We start from the raw sequence: 17,082 nt of genomic DNA, 5'->3' as shown, positions 1-17,082 counted from the left end.
ATTACGAGAAAAATCTAAAGCATAGCTGTATGCTTTAAATAGAATATGTGCAATCACTAGAAAGGCAGAGTACTGACAATATCATTACAGACACAAAGAATTGCCTCAAAAGGTGATACTGTGGCCTTTAAAAAGGGTTGTAATGCGACATTTTAAAACGCAGCAGTCTAGGTTTTGAGGCTTAGTTCATATCTTGCACTTGTCGTCTGTAAAAGAAAAGTTAATGAAACAGCATAGGATGGGGTTACAAAATGTAATGCTACAACCCTATTTAATTGAACCTCCAACCAGGAATAGTATTTCAGCTACCACTAGGCACTGGTGGTTACAACCACTTGCCATCTTCTTTAAATCTCTCAGAGACTCCAGGAGACAGATTTCCCTACAAAAAAATATTTCTTCACTCCAATCAACAAAGCTAGCAAGGGTTTTATTTACTCGCAACTGAAATTCAAATTGTAAAATACATATTATGAAGACTGCATTGGGGGGAGAATCAGCTATCATAAACTCTTCAATTACATGGAACCGAGAATTCTGGTGGGAACACCTCATCACTGGAGTCTCCAAAAGATAACAAAAGAAAAAGTGAAATAATAATTTTGAGATGAGCTGGTTTTTAGATCCAGAGGTTTGTATTACATTGATGATCAGGTCCACTTTATATCAGAGAGAGTCTTGGACAAAGTTCAGGAATGCAAACTCAAATGTTACCCTGCATGTGCATCACAGCATAGATATCAATTCATAAGTCTTTCAACAGTTCCCAATAAGCCCACTGCTTGTAGATTTGTATTGATTGATTTAACAGTGGCAGAATGGCAAAGGAAACAAAAAAAAATGCAAATGGGGAAGGATTCTGCAGATATAGAGGAGCATGTTAATACAATGGCTTTAAATCAGCAGTCACTCTGGTTAACACTGTCCGTGTTAACCAGGGGGACTGCTCAGCCCAAAATACTTTTCAGTCAACGTACATTATATTTCAGCCAGTGCTACGTTGTTATCCTTTAACTGTGTAAATCCCATTCCTTATTGTGGGTACTTGTACTTCTTGAAAATCTTAATAAACTATTTGAACAGAAAACAATGACTCCAAGGGATAGTCCAAGGCTTTCTATCTATTGTAAAGTCGCAGAGTATGAACAAAGTCTAAATACATGGAAGCTAATTTGCTTTAAAAACTATTTAATTCAAAAAACAACACTGAAATGTGGTTGTGCTGTAGCATTTTGTGGATTGTTTAAATTAAAAGACTTAGCATACTGCAATGATCAATCATTTGAAAGCCGGCCATAGACGGATCAAAATTTGGCTGGTTCAAGAGGTACCAGACGAATATCGATCCATCTATGGGCAGGCTGGTTGTACTGAAGTCTATCTATTGATCAACCTCAGTACAACCAGCCTGTTGGGTTTTTAATATGATTACCACCACCTGCTATATTGGGCAACAGAAATCATTGTATTCTAAAAGCGTGAAAACCTTTCACTGTCAGAATACAATAGCACAGCAGGAGGGATGACTGTGTTGATGGGGGGATCCAGTGATTTTCTTTCCTTCATCCCGTCGCTGAATGGAAAGAAAATTGCATAATGTATGGCAAGCATATGACTAGCCAAATAGAGTTGAAGATTTGCAGAGGCCACATTATCTTTGAAAGCTTAAGAATATTAAATGCCCATTGCTGTTCTATTTAACATTATGCATCTGTGCCTATACATAGGTTGTACATTTGGATGTCACTTAGAAATAACCATGTGCAGATTTACTTTAAATATTAAATGAAAAAGTATTTCTCAGAATGTTCACAATGTTCACAATAAAAACATGGTATTAACATTCAAGGATTTTGGTCATAAGGACTTACCCCAAAAACTGAGCCCCTGATGGGCCCATTTCAACCAGCCGACTTGCCAGTCCTTCTCCTTCTACCATTGGTGGGGGAGTTGCTAGTTTGTGCCTTTTGACCAGACGGCAGGTGATGCGAGTAGGCGCCGTGCATTTTCTTGGCGGTATGATAATTCTCATTCCATTGTGTCGACTTCCCCTCATAGAACCTCCACGTGCATCCACCATGAAGCTAACCAAAAAACTAAGATAGAGAATTTTGAGTGTTAGGCTTATTTTAAAGAAGGATGGAAACAACTGACAAAGAACAGCATGCATAACAAACATACCAGAGTTAATATTTAATTTCACCTACTAACATTTTCTAATAGTAAAGGAAATAGAAAAATTAGAAACGCTCAGCAGAAGAGCAGATGACGATTCAATTCAAATACTCGTGAATCAGTGCAGAGTGTAAACATTTTTAATTTGAATTCCATGCAATTAAATGTGCAAAAAGACTGTCAAAAAGTGGGATGCAAATGATGTTTAATTGTTCCAGCTGATTTTTATTTGCCAGAGTCACTGGAGCAGTCAGCACATTTCAGGGGCTTACCAGTGCTCATCAGGGCTTTCAGTGATTTAATAAAAGTCTGTTATCATGTGTAGGGGGATCATTCAGGGCACTAGTCAGACAGCACAAGAAGTATGATAGCAAAAAACAAGACAATACAATAGACATCACATTTAAAAATTGATGGGGGTAATTACCCCTCTCGAAAAAAGAGTGTTCTTCAGCCAAAATACACTTGTGACAGCATAATTAATACAAAAAAAATAAAAAATAAAATAACACTAAATCAAAACTAAAACATGGCTTAACTGAATGTAATATTCATTTCTGCTTTTCTGAATTGAAAATAAAGTATTAAATCTCAGGTTGTGTACAGCTATGGGGACTAGGCCTTTAACAATATTCCTGACTTATTTAGGATGTAGTTGATGCACCTCATGGTATACCAGTAATGCTCCAACCCATACATATACTGCTTGCTCCTTTCTTTCTGTGATGAGTCCAAAGAAATAACTTGGTGTCATGACATGAGAAAGAGAAACGCATAGGGACACAATTGCCCACAGCAAATTGCCTTTCAAGAAGTTCGCATGGATGGATTTTCCAACTTTTTATACAATGGCAGGAACAGCACAAGGACGCTTTTGATGTTGTCTAAGAAAATGTAATTTTACTGTTTGATTATAATTTACAGCTGTGATGTTTTTTCTAATTTCTATATCTATTACCTACTATTACAGGTTCTACCTCTGCAATATGAACCAATGCCTTTTACCCACAATATACTGTGCCTTATACCAGCCTTTCTTAACCAGCGTTCTGATGAACCCTAGGGTTCCTTCAGAGGTTGACTTGGGGGTTCTTTAAAAAATGAATACGGTAATTTCTGCCTCTCAGAGTAAACACTGACATCAATGGTCTTTTTATCTATCTCTAAGGAGGAAGGGATTCTCCCAATGACCACAAATATAAGGCTCATTATTCCCAGTGACCATCAAGATGTATTTATTGTAGATGTAGTCATTATAAGCAGGGGTTTTTAGGGGTTCCTCCATGTTAAAAAAGGTTGAGAAAGCCTGCTCTGTGCCATTCCTTTTCAACTCCTTTTCCACATAGTAAAAGTATATCCAAAGCCAAAACTTTGTTTTTCTTTTGAAAAGAGCAGGGAATGGTGGAAACTACAGTCAATGGCGTCACTAAGGGGATGCAGAGTATGCGGACTGCACCTGGGTGACACCCGCTAGAGGGGTGACACCTGTGAGCAGCAGAATCGCACCCCTACACTGAGCTGCGTCTCTCGTCGGCTGTCTCCCTGTCTCACACAGAGGAGCGGACTGAAACCGCCTCTCCCTCCTAGCGGTTTACATCTATACAGGAGGAGGGACACCGCTGTGCATATTCTGCGCTGATCGGTATGTAGATTGTAATGTAGATGGACAGGAGAGGTGGACAGTGACCAGAAAGGGGGGCAAGTTAAAAAAAAATTGGGGGGTTAAGAGGACGTGCTGGGGGGGCACTATGGGAGGGGAGAGGGAGGTCATATCCAACCCTCCAAAAAAACACAAGCCCTCTCCCTTCCCATAGCGCTCCCCCCCCCCCCCCCAGCACATATCCAAACCCTCACCTAGCACCACCCAGTCGTGAACAGCTCTCGGGAGCTGTGTACTAACGTTCAGATTATCATACACTTGCTTCGAAAGAGGTATTTTTCATCAGATTTTCTCATCGTGTGTACTAGGCATCAGTGACAGTGGTCATCAGAACAGTTACAGATACTGAATCTCCATAGTGGTGACAGTGTTTGTAATAAAGACCCGATAAAGAGAAATGTCAACACACCAGGTTCTAATAAAATGCTTTTATTGAGGTTTCATGAAACAGCCAAAGAATGTTTTGGAAGCACTTCATCAACAGTAATAAAAACCTGACTGCGGTTCTAACCCCTTACATTACTATTATTTACACTGAACAACAAAATTATAAACGCAACACTTTTGTTTTTGCCCCTATTTTTCATGAGCTGAACTCAAAGATCTAAGACTGTTTTGATGTATACAAAAGGTCTATTTCTCTCAAATAGTGTTCACAAATCTGTCCAAATCTGTGTTAGTGAGCACTTCTACTTTGTTGAGATAATCCATCCATCTCACAGGTGTGGCATATAAAGATGCTGATTTGACAGATTGATTATTGCACAGGTGCAATATTGTGCCTTAGGCTGGCCACAATAAAGGCCACTGTAAAATGTGCAGTTTTATCACCCAGCACAATGCCACAGATGTGGCAAGATTTGAGGGATCGTGCCATTGGCATGCTGACTGCAGGAATGTCCACCAGAGCTGTTGCCCGTGAATTGAATATTAATTTCGGTTTGCATAACCAACTTTGGAGAGGTGTTTTCTTCATGGATGAATCCCGGGTTTTCACTGTACAGGGCAGATGGCAGACAGCATGTATGGATTTGTGTGGATGAGCAGTTTGTTAATGTCAATGTTGTTGATTGAGTGGCCCATGGTGGCGGTGGGGTTCTGGTATGTTATGGACAATTAACACAGGTGCATTTTATTGATGCCAGTTTAAATGCACAGAGATACCGTGACGAGATCCTGAGGCCCATTGTTGTGCCATTTATCCACAACCATCACCTCATGTTGCAGCCATACAAAAAGTATACAAAAAGTTTTAGATGATGTGCAGCGGGGTACCATGGCCAACCATTAACACCACATCCCTCATATATTGAGACCAAAAAGAAAAAGGGGCTTATTCACTGAACTGACTGGCGGTTCGTGAGACACCCAATTTGGGACTTTAAAGGTGAATGGGGTTGGCACAGACAGATAAGACTCAATTGTATAAAAACATATTTATTGAATTAGGAATAAAATAGGTGCAAACATGTACATTGTAAAGTTGAATGCATACATAATACATTGGGGAGATAATATCTCGTGAACAGAAGAGGAATGTATAAACAGTGGGGTCCTACATGTTTCGCCAGATAACTAGCTTCTTCAGGGACCACATGATGTTTCACCTCTTAACACAATTCTATGCATTAACAGAAAAAAAGGAGACATCACCTCATGTTGCAGCATGATAATGCACAGCCCCATGTTGGAAGGATCTGTACAAAATTCCTGGATGTTGAAAACATCCCAGTTCTTGCATGGCCAGCATACTCACCGAACAGGTCACCCATTCAGCATGTTTGCGATGCTCTGGATCAGCGTATACGACAGCGTGTTCCAGGTCCTGCCAATATCAAGCAACTTCGCACAGCCATTAAGGAGGAGTTGACCAACATTCCACAAGCCACAATAAACAACCTAATCAACTCTATGCGAAGGAGATGTGTTGCACTGCGTGAGGCAAATAGTGGTCACACCAGATACTGAATTGTTTTTGGACCCCCCCCCCCCCCAATACAGTAAAACTGCACATTTTAGAGTGGCCTTTATTGTGGCCAACCTAAGGCACAATCTAATCAACATCAAGGCTGTCTAATCAACATCTTGATATGCCACACCTGTGAGGTGAATGGATTATCTCGGCAAAGTGCCTACTAACACAGATTTAGACAGATTTGTGAACAATATTTGAGAGAAATAGGCCTTTTGTGTACATAGAAAAAGTCTTAGCTCTTTGAGTTCAGCTCATGAAAAATGGAGGCAAAAAGAAAAGTGTTGCGTTTATAATTTTGTTCAGTGTAAAATGTTTCACCTCTTTATATGTCTATGAAGGTTCTCATTTGTACCAGGTCATGATATAGCTAGTAGTAGTCACATTCAGCTAAACTTGTTCTGTAATGATGAAGATGTTTTGTAGCCTATTCAAGCCACTTCTTCAATTTCCACACCACCCATCCTGTTCTTGGACAGCCAATATCTGGCTTGGTACATTCCATGGTGTTTGGAATAAGGTATCAATGGCTTGTTAGAAGTTGCTTGGATAAGGCAAGAAACGTTTTCAACATTACTGAACAAGTTCAGTTGAATCTGATCAACTACCTTCATTACTTTATAATTCTGTACAGTAATTAAAGCGGAGTTCCAGCCATTCACTCACCTGTCCAACTGTCCAGCGATGCGGCCGCCCGAAGCCTCGATCCTCTCCCTCGGCGCCGGCATCACTGCTGTGGGCACCCGGCTGTGACAGTTTGCGGCTTCACAGCCGGGTACCCACCGCGCATGCGCGAGTCGCGCTGCGCGTCTTGATTGGCCGGCAATCTTCTGGGACCTCTGACGTGTCCCAGAAGATTGCAGGGAGGGAGGGGGAGAGGAGAACTTCCGTTCAGGGTGCCGCGGCGCTCCGAGCGGAAGTGGGAGCGGGTACCTGTCAAAACTAGGTACCCCCCCCCCCCCAAAAAAATGACATGCCAAATGTGGCATGTCAGGGGGTCAGGACTCCCTAAAGCGGAAATTCCACTTTTGGGTGGAACTCCGCTTTAAGTTGGCAAAATATATGTTTTAATGATCTTATCTCATCATACGCTATTCAACTTCATCTTTTGGCTGGTGAAGCACAAAATGAAAGTCTTTCTTTAATCCATAGTGGATCCTTTCTCTATATGAAAGTATCATTGTTGGTTATCTATTGTTTTAACCTTCTTGAACATTTTACCCAAAGGGAGAGGACTACAATTTCACATGGCACCAATCCATGGCTGTGCTCTCTCTTTTGCCAATAACTATGGTCTTGACATTGGTGTCAACCCTCTAAACAAACAATATTAGGCAGCTATAAAGGGCAAATATAGTTGTATAACTGTTACATCAGCCATCTTTTCCAGTACTCTGACAACGGGTATTTCAGGTTTCTGACAAAAGACCAGGGAGCTTTGAGAACAGTGTCTACGTTTCAGATGTTTTCCTACTTAGTAAAGCTTGGCAAGTCCTCCAACCTGAACATATACTTTGCTTCTTCTTAATTACAACAGCAGTTTTTCATCCATCACACAATTAAGACAGAAATCTGCTGGCAACAGCTACTGAGAGTGAATTCAAACAAGCAATGCCTGTCTCAGCCACACAAAGTGCCTTTGATTTGAACTGGTTTATGAAATGAGGGACAGAGTCATCTGACAGGTTATAGGCTATCCTCAGGTTTCCCACGAATTGTGTTATATGAAGCCTGAGCATCTAGAATCTTCCTGTGCTCAAGCAAACAAAACATTTCTACTGTATCTCATTGTGACAGTTAAATTAAAGAACGAAAAGATGTAGTTTAAGTCTTTGTTTCATTACCTGAATAGAACTATAGGTTTGTGTTCTACGTAACTCTCTCTGCATGCACAAATCCCGATTCCCTTAAATTAAATATCATGTACTATTCATTGTGCACAACTTTGTCACCTTAAAGTGTGTGTCAAGTCAAAACCTTTTTTTTCAAGTTTTGGATAGGGTGGGGAAAGATTAGGACTCCTGTTGGGTTTTTACTGTTATCCAGGACTCCGTTAAAAAGATTTCCCTTTACTTCCTGCCCTGCTTTTGGGAAGTAAGAGAAAATCTGCAACAGGGACATAGACAGAAATAAAAACCTGTAAAATGTTATATTTTTTCCGTCTGTGTTGAAGAGTTCCCCTCACTTCCTATCTAGTGAAATGTTGTCAGCAAGGCGGGACGTGGGGCAGTAAAAACCTAACGAGGTTTCTAACCCTTCCGCATTTGATCAAAAAGCTAAGAAAACAAAAGTTTAGGACATACACTTTAAAGGCCCTCCAAAAGAAAAAGCAAGACTGCTCATTTTGTCTGGACATGTCAAGTGACCGTGTCTTATATGCTTTGCAATAATTTATAATTGCTTTGAAGCTTTGTTATTTAGATTGACAACTGATCATTTCCTCCCCTTAATGATCTTTGATGTTCCTGCACATCAAGTAAGTTGTCAACAACCCCTTGCCCCTCCCCCAATTCATCAAGAGGGGAAGATCAGAGGAAACCCCAAAGATATGACATTTGTTTTGGTACACCCTTGTGTATCATAAAAAAATTGCCATTTTTTAAATTAAAATACTGTTTTTCCTTATTTCATCCTTTGGTTGATATCAGCACTGAAATTCTCATGCAGCCCCTTTGCAGTCACTTCCTGTCTACTTCTAAATAGAAACTGCTGAATATCATTTCCCAGGACATGTTTCTTTATAGTAAGAACATGCTTGTTTAATTTGCATCACCATGGCTGCTTGTAATCTTGATGAGGAGAAAAGGTGACAATATCAGAGAGCAACTAAGGCTGGCCATACATTATACAATTTTCTTATCCAGATTTACCAAAACCATAATATGAGGTCAAAAGCAAACACTTTCAATGAGTATGCAGTCACACAGGCCCTTGCACTGCATGGTAAATCTAAAGAAAATTGAATAAGAAAATTGTATAGTATATGGCCAGCCTAAGAGAGAGGGACAGAATATTATCAATATATGACATGAAGTATCTTCCCAGGTATTATTTTAATGAAAGCAGAAAATGTAAACATTTAGCATTACGTTAACACTTAAAAGCCTATTAGATTTTAGTGACTATGTTAAGTGAATGCCTGTCTATCCACATGCTTGTATAACATATTAAAAAGTTAATGGTAATAATAAAGATAGAAATACAGTGGGGCCCCTAGCTAGAAATAACAAAAATAAGTTAGTACAGTTAGTACAAAAGAGCAGGCAAAACCACACACAGATCCTTATTATCACCTTGCATCATACACAGGAAGAGTAGAATAATAGCTGCAAAATAATATAAAAAAGCAAAACAAAAATCATATAATTCAGCATAGAGCAAGCAAAAGGCACATTAGACTATATATCTACATGGGACTGCAAAGGAAAGAAATGCCACTCAGCTACAAGAAAGCTTAGGATGACATATAGTTATCCCCTTAGCTTTAGCGAGTGTGGTCAAAATAACAAAAAAATATATATATATTTGACCTCTAACCATTCATAAGACGTCATGCACACAGGACATTTTATTCCTCCCCTAGATGTCTTTGCTCCAGCTTAGAGCTTAGATAACGTGCTAAAAGGAGTGTTTTGCATGCACACTTATGCTTATGCTTAAATCTTTCTATTGGCCAGAATATTCATTTATTCTAGCCATTAGAATGCATTAACCCACGAACAAACACTCCTCTTCTGAGTATGCAACTGATTTTTTTTTGTTTCTGTCTCCAAATGCTGCTGCATCTAAATGCCTGTAAACATGTGCATTGACATAGGCTAACAAAGAGGAGTGTTTAGTGGCAGAAAAAAGAAAAGTCAAATGCCTGTAAAAGCAGTATTTTGATGTTCTGTGTGCATGAGGCTTTACAATGAGAGTAAAATTTGTTCACACTGCACAGTGCATAACACATAGCACAAAACACTCATGTGCTGGTGTACAATGTCAATGTGCACCTCAATGCATTGCTTTAATGTATCGCTTGCCTTTATTATTATTTTTTTTTACTTCTTTGTTAATCCTATGCACTGCAACCCGTTTTAACATGCTGGACTGCAAAAAAAAGGTAATGTCTGCGTCATTTTATCACAACGCACACCAACACAGACACAGCATGTGGGTGTGAACAGGCCATATACAAAGCAATTATTTTTGCCTTGTCTTTGGATAGGGATTGCATTGGGAAACGCTGCCTAATGCAGCCCAAGGTGTGAACAAGTTCCTATAAAATAGTACCACCATTAAAAGAACCATGTTTGTAATTGTATCCTAAAAAACAATCATATATAACCGATATATAGATAAAAAACTGAGGGAAGTTAACCCACAGAACCAAATGAGCTGCCTAATTTCCTAGATAGCAGACACTTGATAGGTGTGCCGACTTCCAGCTGGATGCTGTGGGAAAAACTGACATTATCTTCAGCATTGTTATTTGGTACTTATGTCATCTAACACTATAGGGCTTCAGTAATGTGAATGTCAAATGTTTAATAACCCCTAGAAATCAATCAGAAAGATTTTTAGTGCTCTGATTTCAGTAAACAGAAATCAGATTGGTTGCTTTGAATTACTGCACTTGGCCAGCCCAGTTTTATGGCATCAACCACAATTATAATGTGACCTACTGTACTGTTCCAGAGGAAGTCTAAACAAAACCCTTTAACAACGGTAGACAATTTATTCTCACAGAATTATTATTATTTTTTTAAAACTAAATACAGCTACTGGTATTGCTTTTTATTAAATTGCTAAAATGTAATTAAAATTAAATGAATACACTAACCAATGCAAATGAGAGCAATAAATTACATTTACAGAATAATTTACAACACAGAAGGGATAACCAATGTGGTGTCCCATTACCTATTCAGTAGAATTTATCCTAATCTTTAATTGCCTATTTATTGACATTATGACTTTGCACTCTAGGAAATGTTCTAGTTCTTCAAAAGGGAAAAAGAGACACGAGTAGCCGTGGATTATATATAAACATATAGAAAAATCAACAACACTGATGCAAAATCAAGAATGTTTTACAACAATGAATACAATTTACATAAGCAGAGAATACTGCAGATAAAAAATACATCTATTTTTTGTTCATATTGGATGAAAAATGGTTAAAAAAAACTCCAAATGCAAATTTAACCTGTTTTAAACATTCTTCTTGATTTTTTTATAGTAGTTATTTAAAGATTTATTGTGGACTTTTGATCTCCCGTACCATATGATCTGACACATACTATAAAGGGATTTGTGTTAAGTAATCTCTGTGTTGGAAGCTACACTACTTGTTAAACAATATTTTATCTTTCTCCTCCCTGTTATTTCCCCTACGGGATAGAGGGCTTCCTTTTGATGATGATTCCAATGTTATGCTACCTGTTGATGTATTCTTAAGAACAAGTGTTGGGGTTGCAACATTTTGATTCTACTTGTACTCCTGAAGAAGAATGTTGGAAACGCGTTGAGTTTACATGTGGAGTTTTTTTTAACCATTTTCCATCCAATAGTTGATATATTGTATTATCTGCAGTATTCTTGGCTTATGTCGTTTTTAATCATTGTTGTAATAAATGTATTGATTGTATGCCAGTGTTGTTGATTTTTCTATATGTCTACACACAATCCACAGTTAACCTTGTCTCTTTTTGCATTGTAAACTTTATGTGGATGTAAACATATAGCACACCTTTAATTCTGGAAACAACATTTGATTATATTCTTTAAAAGGGAACATATCAGAAGGTCTTCTACATGGCATTGTGTCTAAGGCTCCATTCCAATGCTGGGCACTACCATTGCCTGGCTCTTGGAACCAATGCTAGACATGTGACACCATGCACAATGCTGCAGAGGTGTGTTCGCCCAAAACTATCAAGAGATGGGCAACAGCAATCTCCAGTGCTAGATAAGCGGTTTCTTCTGTCTCAGATATTAGCTGTCTATTTATGCTAAGTTCCCTATTAAAAGGCTATTGCCATAATAGAATATGTAGTCAGTGCTGATAGCCATCTGAAAATCCTAGTTGCTAGGTGGTTATTCTGACCCAACTGCTTTAATACTTATAAATATGTATGTGAAGAAAGTCAGAGCTCCTTAGCATTATGCTTTTCCCTGGTCAGTGATTCAAAGTATTGAGGCCAGAAGGTCTGCATGATATCCATATAACTAACATTTTAAGTACATAGTCATCAATGGCAGACTTAATATTGCCCTATTGACAAATTTCCTTTAAAGGTTGTACTATACAAGAGGTTACGTAATTGCACTGCTGTGCGACAGAGAATCATTACTAGCATCCTACAGCTGACAGGAGGGTTGATAACTGTAGAGGCCAACAATAATCCTAAATGGTCAAGCAATGCAACAATTACTTGCATTTATTGCAGGTCCCTGCAAATCAAGCAGTATCTCACATTCAGTTGAAATAGTCCCTGGACATAATCCAGCATTCACAAAGTCCAGAAATTCTATTAACAAATATCCCATATTGCAAAGTCCTTATATACACCATGTAGACACCCAAAAAATGCAGCACTCATTTTAATAAAACCATTCTCACACAATATGGTTCATTTGTAAATTAATTTGTAATAGTACTGCTCTACTTTACCTGCAAGCTATATACATCTCCCATAATGATATTTTTTGGGGTACTAGAACTTGTTATGGATCATATTTACCTCTTCTGTTTAAGTTCATCTGGAATTCCTGAAGATCACCCAAAATAAAGCAAGGGCAGTGTCCATGTTTGGACTGCTCCCATCTACAGTCACATTTCTATGGCTGGAGAGCATGATGAGACAGAATTTTTTTTTTTTTTGCAACTTACCCAGAATGCACTGGACTTGAGACAAGATTGACATTGTCCAGCGTGTCCGCGGCCCAGCTATAGTGTCTAAGTGAATCTGAATCAAATTCTCTTGGAAATGAAAGATGCTGCAACAGACAATTTTAAAGACTGTTAAAAAGCAGGACGAATATAAAAATTGATTAAAATAATACATTAAATGCTTAGAGACCAAGGTTATAATCTCAGGACTGCCAATCTAAGTGGACTTGAAGCTTTCCCTAATGCCTTTTGGGCAAAAAGAATGTATAACTTCCAATAGAAGTCTTTTTCTTTACACTGGAAAATAGATACGGATTAAGAGCACTTTTCAGTGTGGTCATACATGCATTTTGAAAGATCCGGGTATGCAATATTTGAACAGAATGAGTGGAACTTCAGAAAATTTCCTAAAGATGTCATACAATAACCACACAGAAACAATGATATGCAGTCACTGACCAACCTCATATATAATTAGTAATAATGGCAGCTGAGATAATGTTAGAAACAATTGCAATAAAACTGAAACTGTTTTTAGCCAGGATCAACATCAGTAAGTATAAAAAGTCTGGTTACACCAGGCCCATGTGTTCTGCCATTTCGTAGATATCAATAGTTATTGATGTAACCACTCAGCTTAAAGCGATGAAAGACTGCAATAAGATCAGCTCTTTCAACCTGAGAAATAATAGGTTGTAAAAAGTACCCACACAAGCACCAAAATGTTCATTTCTTCTGATCTTTCCCTGCAGTCCTTTTAGACATGTGTTACAATACACAGACTTTGCCGGCAGACATCTCTATACACTGCCCATGTCTGACAATGAATGACTGAGAATTTGCAACTAGTTCAGTCAACTGGTCATCCAGCTGAGCTTAGAGAGTTTAATCTGAGACTTAGAACAATTAAAGACTAATTGTATGAAAGCTGCGCGCTTGTAAAAGCAAAGAATAAAGACAACTTATCATGCTCAGAGTATTTTCTTGAGGAATTTAAGGCATGTGCAAATGAAGACTGAATTCTGAATGAGTAGGAAATTCCCATGCTCCACAAGGATAAACGTGTGTATACACACACACACACACTCTATAAATGTATAATTGCAAAATATACAGAGTCAATTTAAAGTTATAAGGCCCTGGTGCCCAACCTGTGGCCCAGTTGCCACATGCTCTCATCTGGCACTTATTTGAGCTCTCAGGACCACTACAGACAGGGTTCTGTGTGTCCCTTAAAGAGATTGTAAAGGAAGAAGGTTTTTTTTTTTTTTATCTTAATGCATTCTATGCATTAAGATAAAAAAAAAACCTTCCGTGTGCAGCAGCCCCTTTCAGCCCCAATAATACTTACCTAAGCCCATGGTTATCCAGCGATGTTGTAGGAGTGTCTCAGCCGCCTGGGATTCCTCCCCCCCCCCTCATTGGCTGAGACAGCAGCGTGGCGCAATTGGTTTCCGCTGCTGTCAATCAAAATCAGTAAGCCAAACAGGAGATGAAGGGGATGTCTGAATGGGCACAGGGAGCTGTGGCTAAGCTTGGGTGTCCCCATAGCAAGCTGCTTGCTGTGGAGGCATTTAACAGGAGGGAGGGGCTAGGAGCACAGAAGAGAGACCCGAAAAGAGGAGGATTTGGGCCATTCTGTGCAAAACCAACTGCATAGAGGAGGTAAGTATAACATGTTTGTTTTTATTTTTTGTTTTTTTTAAAACAAGACTTTACACTCACTTTAAAGTAGTTGTAAAATCTTAGCTATACCCAGGGAAGTGACTGGCTTCATGTGACACACCGAGATTAAACAAATCCTCCTTCATATGTTGTACCTGTTTATCTGCATCCCTCACTCCTTTACATTTTCTAAAACACGCAGATAAAAGGATTTTTTTTTTCAGCAGCAGAAAGAAGGACAGGGATCTGACGTCACATACACACACTATAATCTGAGAGCCGAGTAAAGTGAAGGAACACACCCCCTGTACACAGGCTCATATAAAAACATACAGGGATGAGCCTATGAGTATTATCAGTGACTAATGCAGATAACAGAGTGTTTAAAGATTAGAGAGAAATTCTTTGGATAGAGGCAAGTATACATTATAGAGGGATGCCCTTTCTTTATTTTTCATGCTAGAGGTTTACAACTACTTTAACTAGGTGCTTACTCAGGCCAGTGAAGAAAAAACAATCTTTATACTGACTCTTAATAGCTAAAGGTCTGTTCTGTTTTTTTTTTCTTTCACACTATCTTGCTTTATTTTTGTACTATCCACCCTTTTATATTCTTTGGTTTTATATTTTTCTCTGACGTTTTTGTGGATTTTGCTAAAAGAAATATTAGATGTGGCACAAGTCAGGGCTGTAAGGAGTACAACTTTAGAAGCTTGATTTGTAAAGGGGCCATAATAGCAGCAATCTTTATACCTTAGATTGTACGCTCCTCGAGGGCAGGGACTGATGTGAATGTACAATGCATATGTAAAGCGCTGCGTAAATTGACACCGCTATATAAGTACCTGAAATAAATACAGCAGTTTATAGGAAGAAAGTTGACCACCACTGCTATAAGTTCTAGAATAAAGGTGAAGGCTTAGTACCACACTCGACTCCTTCATTTTATGGTGCTAGCAATATATAAAATATAATTCTTTTTTTTTGTTTTTTTATTGGTTGAGCCAGATGGACTTGTGTCTTTTTTCAACCTGACTAACTATGTAACTATGTAATATCTGGGTTCGACAATGTTATCTTATTGTATCCGTATACTAACTCTCTGGTTGCAACAAAGGATTGTTTTGCCACTAGCCGGAAAAAGGTACAGTAAACCCCCGCTCCATCGTGGTTCAGTTTTTGCGGTCCCGGTATATTGCGTTTTTTTTTTTAATGTTATTTTACTATATAAATCATTAAAAATGAAATATTTTTGTGTTTTCCATAGCTCTTGCTATGTCTCTCAGTATCTTTTATGTGTTTAAATGAGTTTCTATTGTTTTAACCACTTGCCGACCGCCGCACGACTATCTACGTCGGCGGTCAGCCCCTCACAGGCAAACTAACGTAGGGCTACGTTGCTTGCTTGTGAGGGTCTAGGGAGCGAGCGCACGCCCCCGGAGGCGCGCTCCCGCGTGGTCACGGACCCCCCCGCGCGTGTGACCAGCGGACCCGATGTCCGCCGGCCACTCGGCGATCGGCGGGGGAGAGGGAGAATGTCAGGCAGCTTGTGTAAACAAGCTGCCTGTCATTCTCCTCGCTGTAAAGACACTGATCACATGGATCTACTATGTAGATCCATTGATCAGTGTCCTTACAGCTCAAGCCACAGCCAATCACAGTAGAAAGCACGCCCCTAGGGACACACACAGCCCCTCCCTCCCAAATAAAGTTAACCCCTTCACTACCAGTGTATTTTTACAGTAACAGTGCATATGTATAGCACTGATTACTGTAGTAATGTCACTGGTAACCCCAAAAGTGTCAAAAATGTCAGTCAAGGGTCCGATCTGTCCGCCGCAATGTCGCAGTACCGCAAAAAAAAATCGCAGATTGCCGCCATTACGCGTTAAAAAAAAAAACAACAAAAATGACAAAAATCTTTCCCTTTGTTAGTAAACGCGATAACTTTTGCGCAAACCAATCAAAATACGCTTTTTGCGATTTTTTTTACCAAACATAGGTAGCATAAAACAAATTGGCCGAAAATGTTAAAAAATTTTGATTTTTACATTTTTTTGGGGGGGAATTTCATATAAAAAAATGTGAAAAATATTGCTATTTTTGCAAAATTGACGCTCTTTTTTTGTTTATAGCGCGTGATCAAAAAATCGCACAGGTGATCAAATACCACCAAAAGAAAGCTCTGTTTGTGGGAAAAAAAGGACGCCAAATTCGTTTAGGTACAGCATCGCACGACCGCGCAATTGTCCGTTAAAGTCACGCAGTGCCGAATCGCAAAATACCCCCTGGTCGGAATGGGTGTAAAATCTTCCGGGGCTTAAGTGGTTAAAAGTGTGTTTAAAGACCTTAAAATGCTTTTACACGTACAGTGACAGTAAAAAAAACATGCTTACAATGCATTTTAATAGGGTTTTTCTATTTCGCGGATTTTCACTTTTCGCGGCTGGGTCCGGAACGTAACCCCCGCAATGGAGGGGGGTTTACTGTATATACAAATTTCTTTATCAAGTAAGACAATCATCAGTAGCTGTTTCACTTTGAAAAGCCCTGGTAAAATACAACTTTACCCCATTTCTTCTGCTACCTTCAGTTTTTGCACAACACAGACAGGAAGCAAATGGAATGATTCCTCCACCACACATAGTCTTTTGTTGGCTATATCTACATAATGGAAACTTTAATGTGTTTACTATACAGACTCAAACATCACAGATAATCCTGTGCAAGTGG

At 39.0% G+C, this 17,082-nt stretch overlaps 1 protein-coding gene across 41 annotated transcripts in view; it reads right to left on the bottom strand.

Moving 5' to 3' along the window:
• The window catches only part of ANK3 (ankyrin 3), a 920,123-nt gene that overhangs the window by 102,226 nt on the left and 800,815 nt on the right, over positions 1–17,082 (bottom strand). For 31 of the 41 annotated variants that reach the window (XM_082268127.1, XM_082268164.1, XM_082268128.1 and 28 more), the window contains 3 exons: positions 12,685–12,791; positions 9,101–9,133; positions 1,872–2,096 (listed from right to left, as the gene is read on the bottom strand). In XM_082268127.1, coding sequence (XP_082124253.1) covers positions 1,872–2,096; positions 9,101–9,133; positions 12,685–12,791 — 365 coding nt within the window. The remainder of the gene's footprint in view (positions 1–1,871; positions 2,097–9,100; positions 9,134–12,684; positions 12,792–17,082) is intronic. The other 10 variants (XM_082268156.1, XM_082268163.1, XM_082268160.1 and 7 more) reach the window with 1 other exon arrangement.

The sequence above is a fragment of the Pelophylax lessonae genome, assembly GCF_965119305.1.
Source record: "Pelophylax lessonae genome assembly, chromosome: 9".
Taxonomy (NCBI): domain Eukaryota; kingdom Metazoa; phylum Chordata; class Amphibia; order Anura; family Ranidae; genus Pelophylax; species Pelophylax lessonae.
This window is presented reverse-complemented; position numbering and strand designations above follow the sequence as displayed.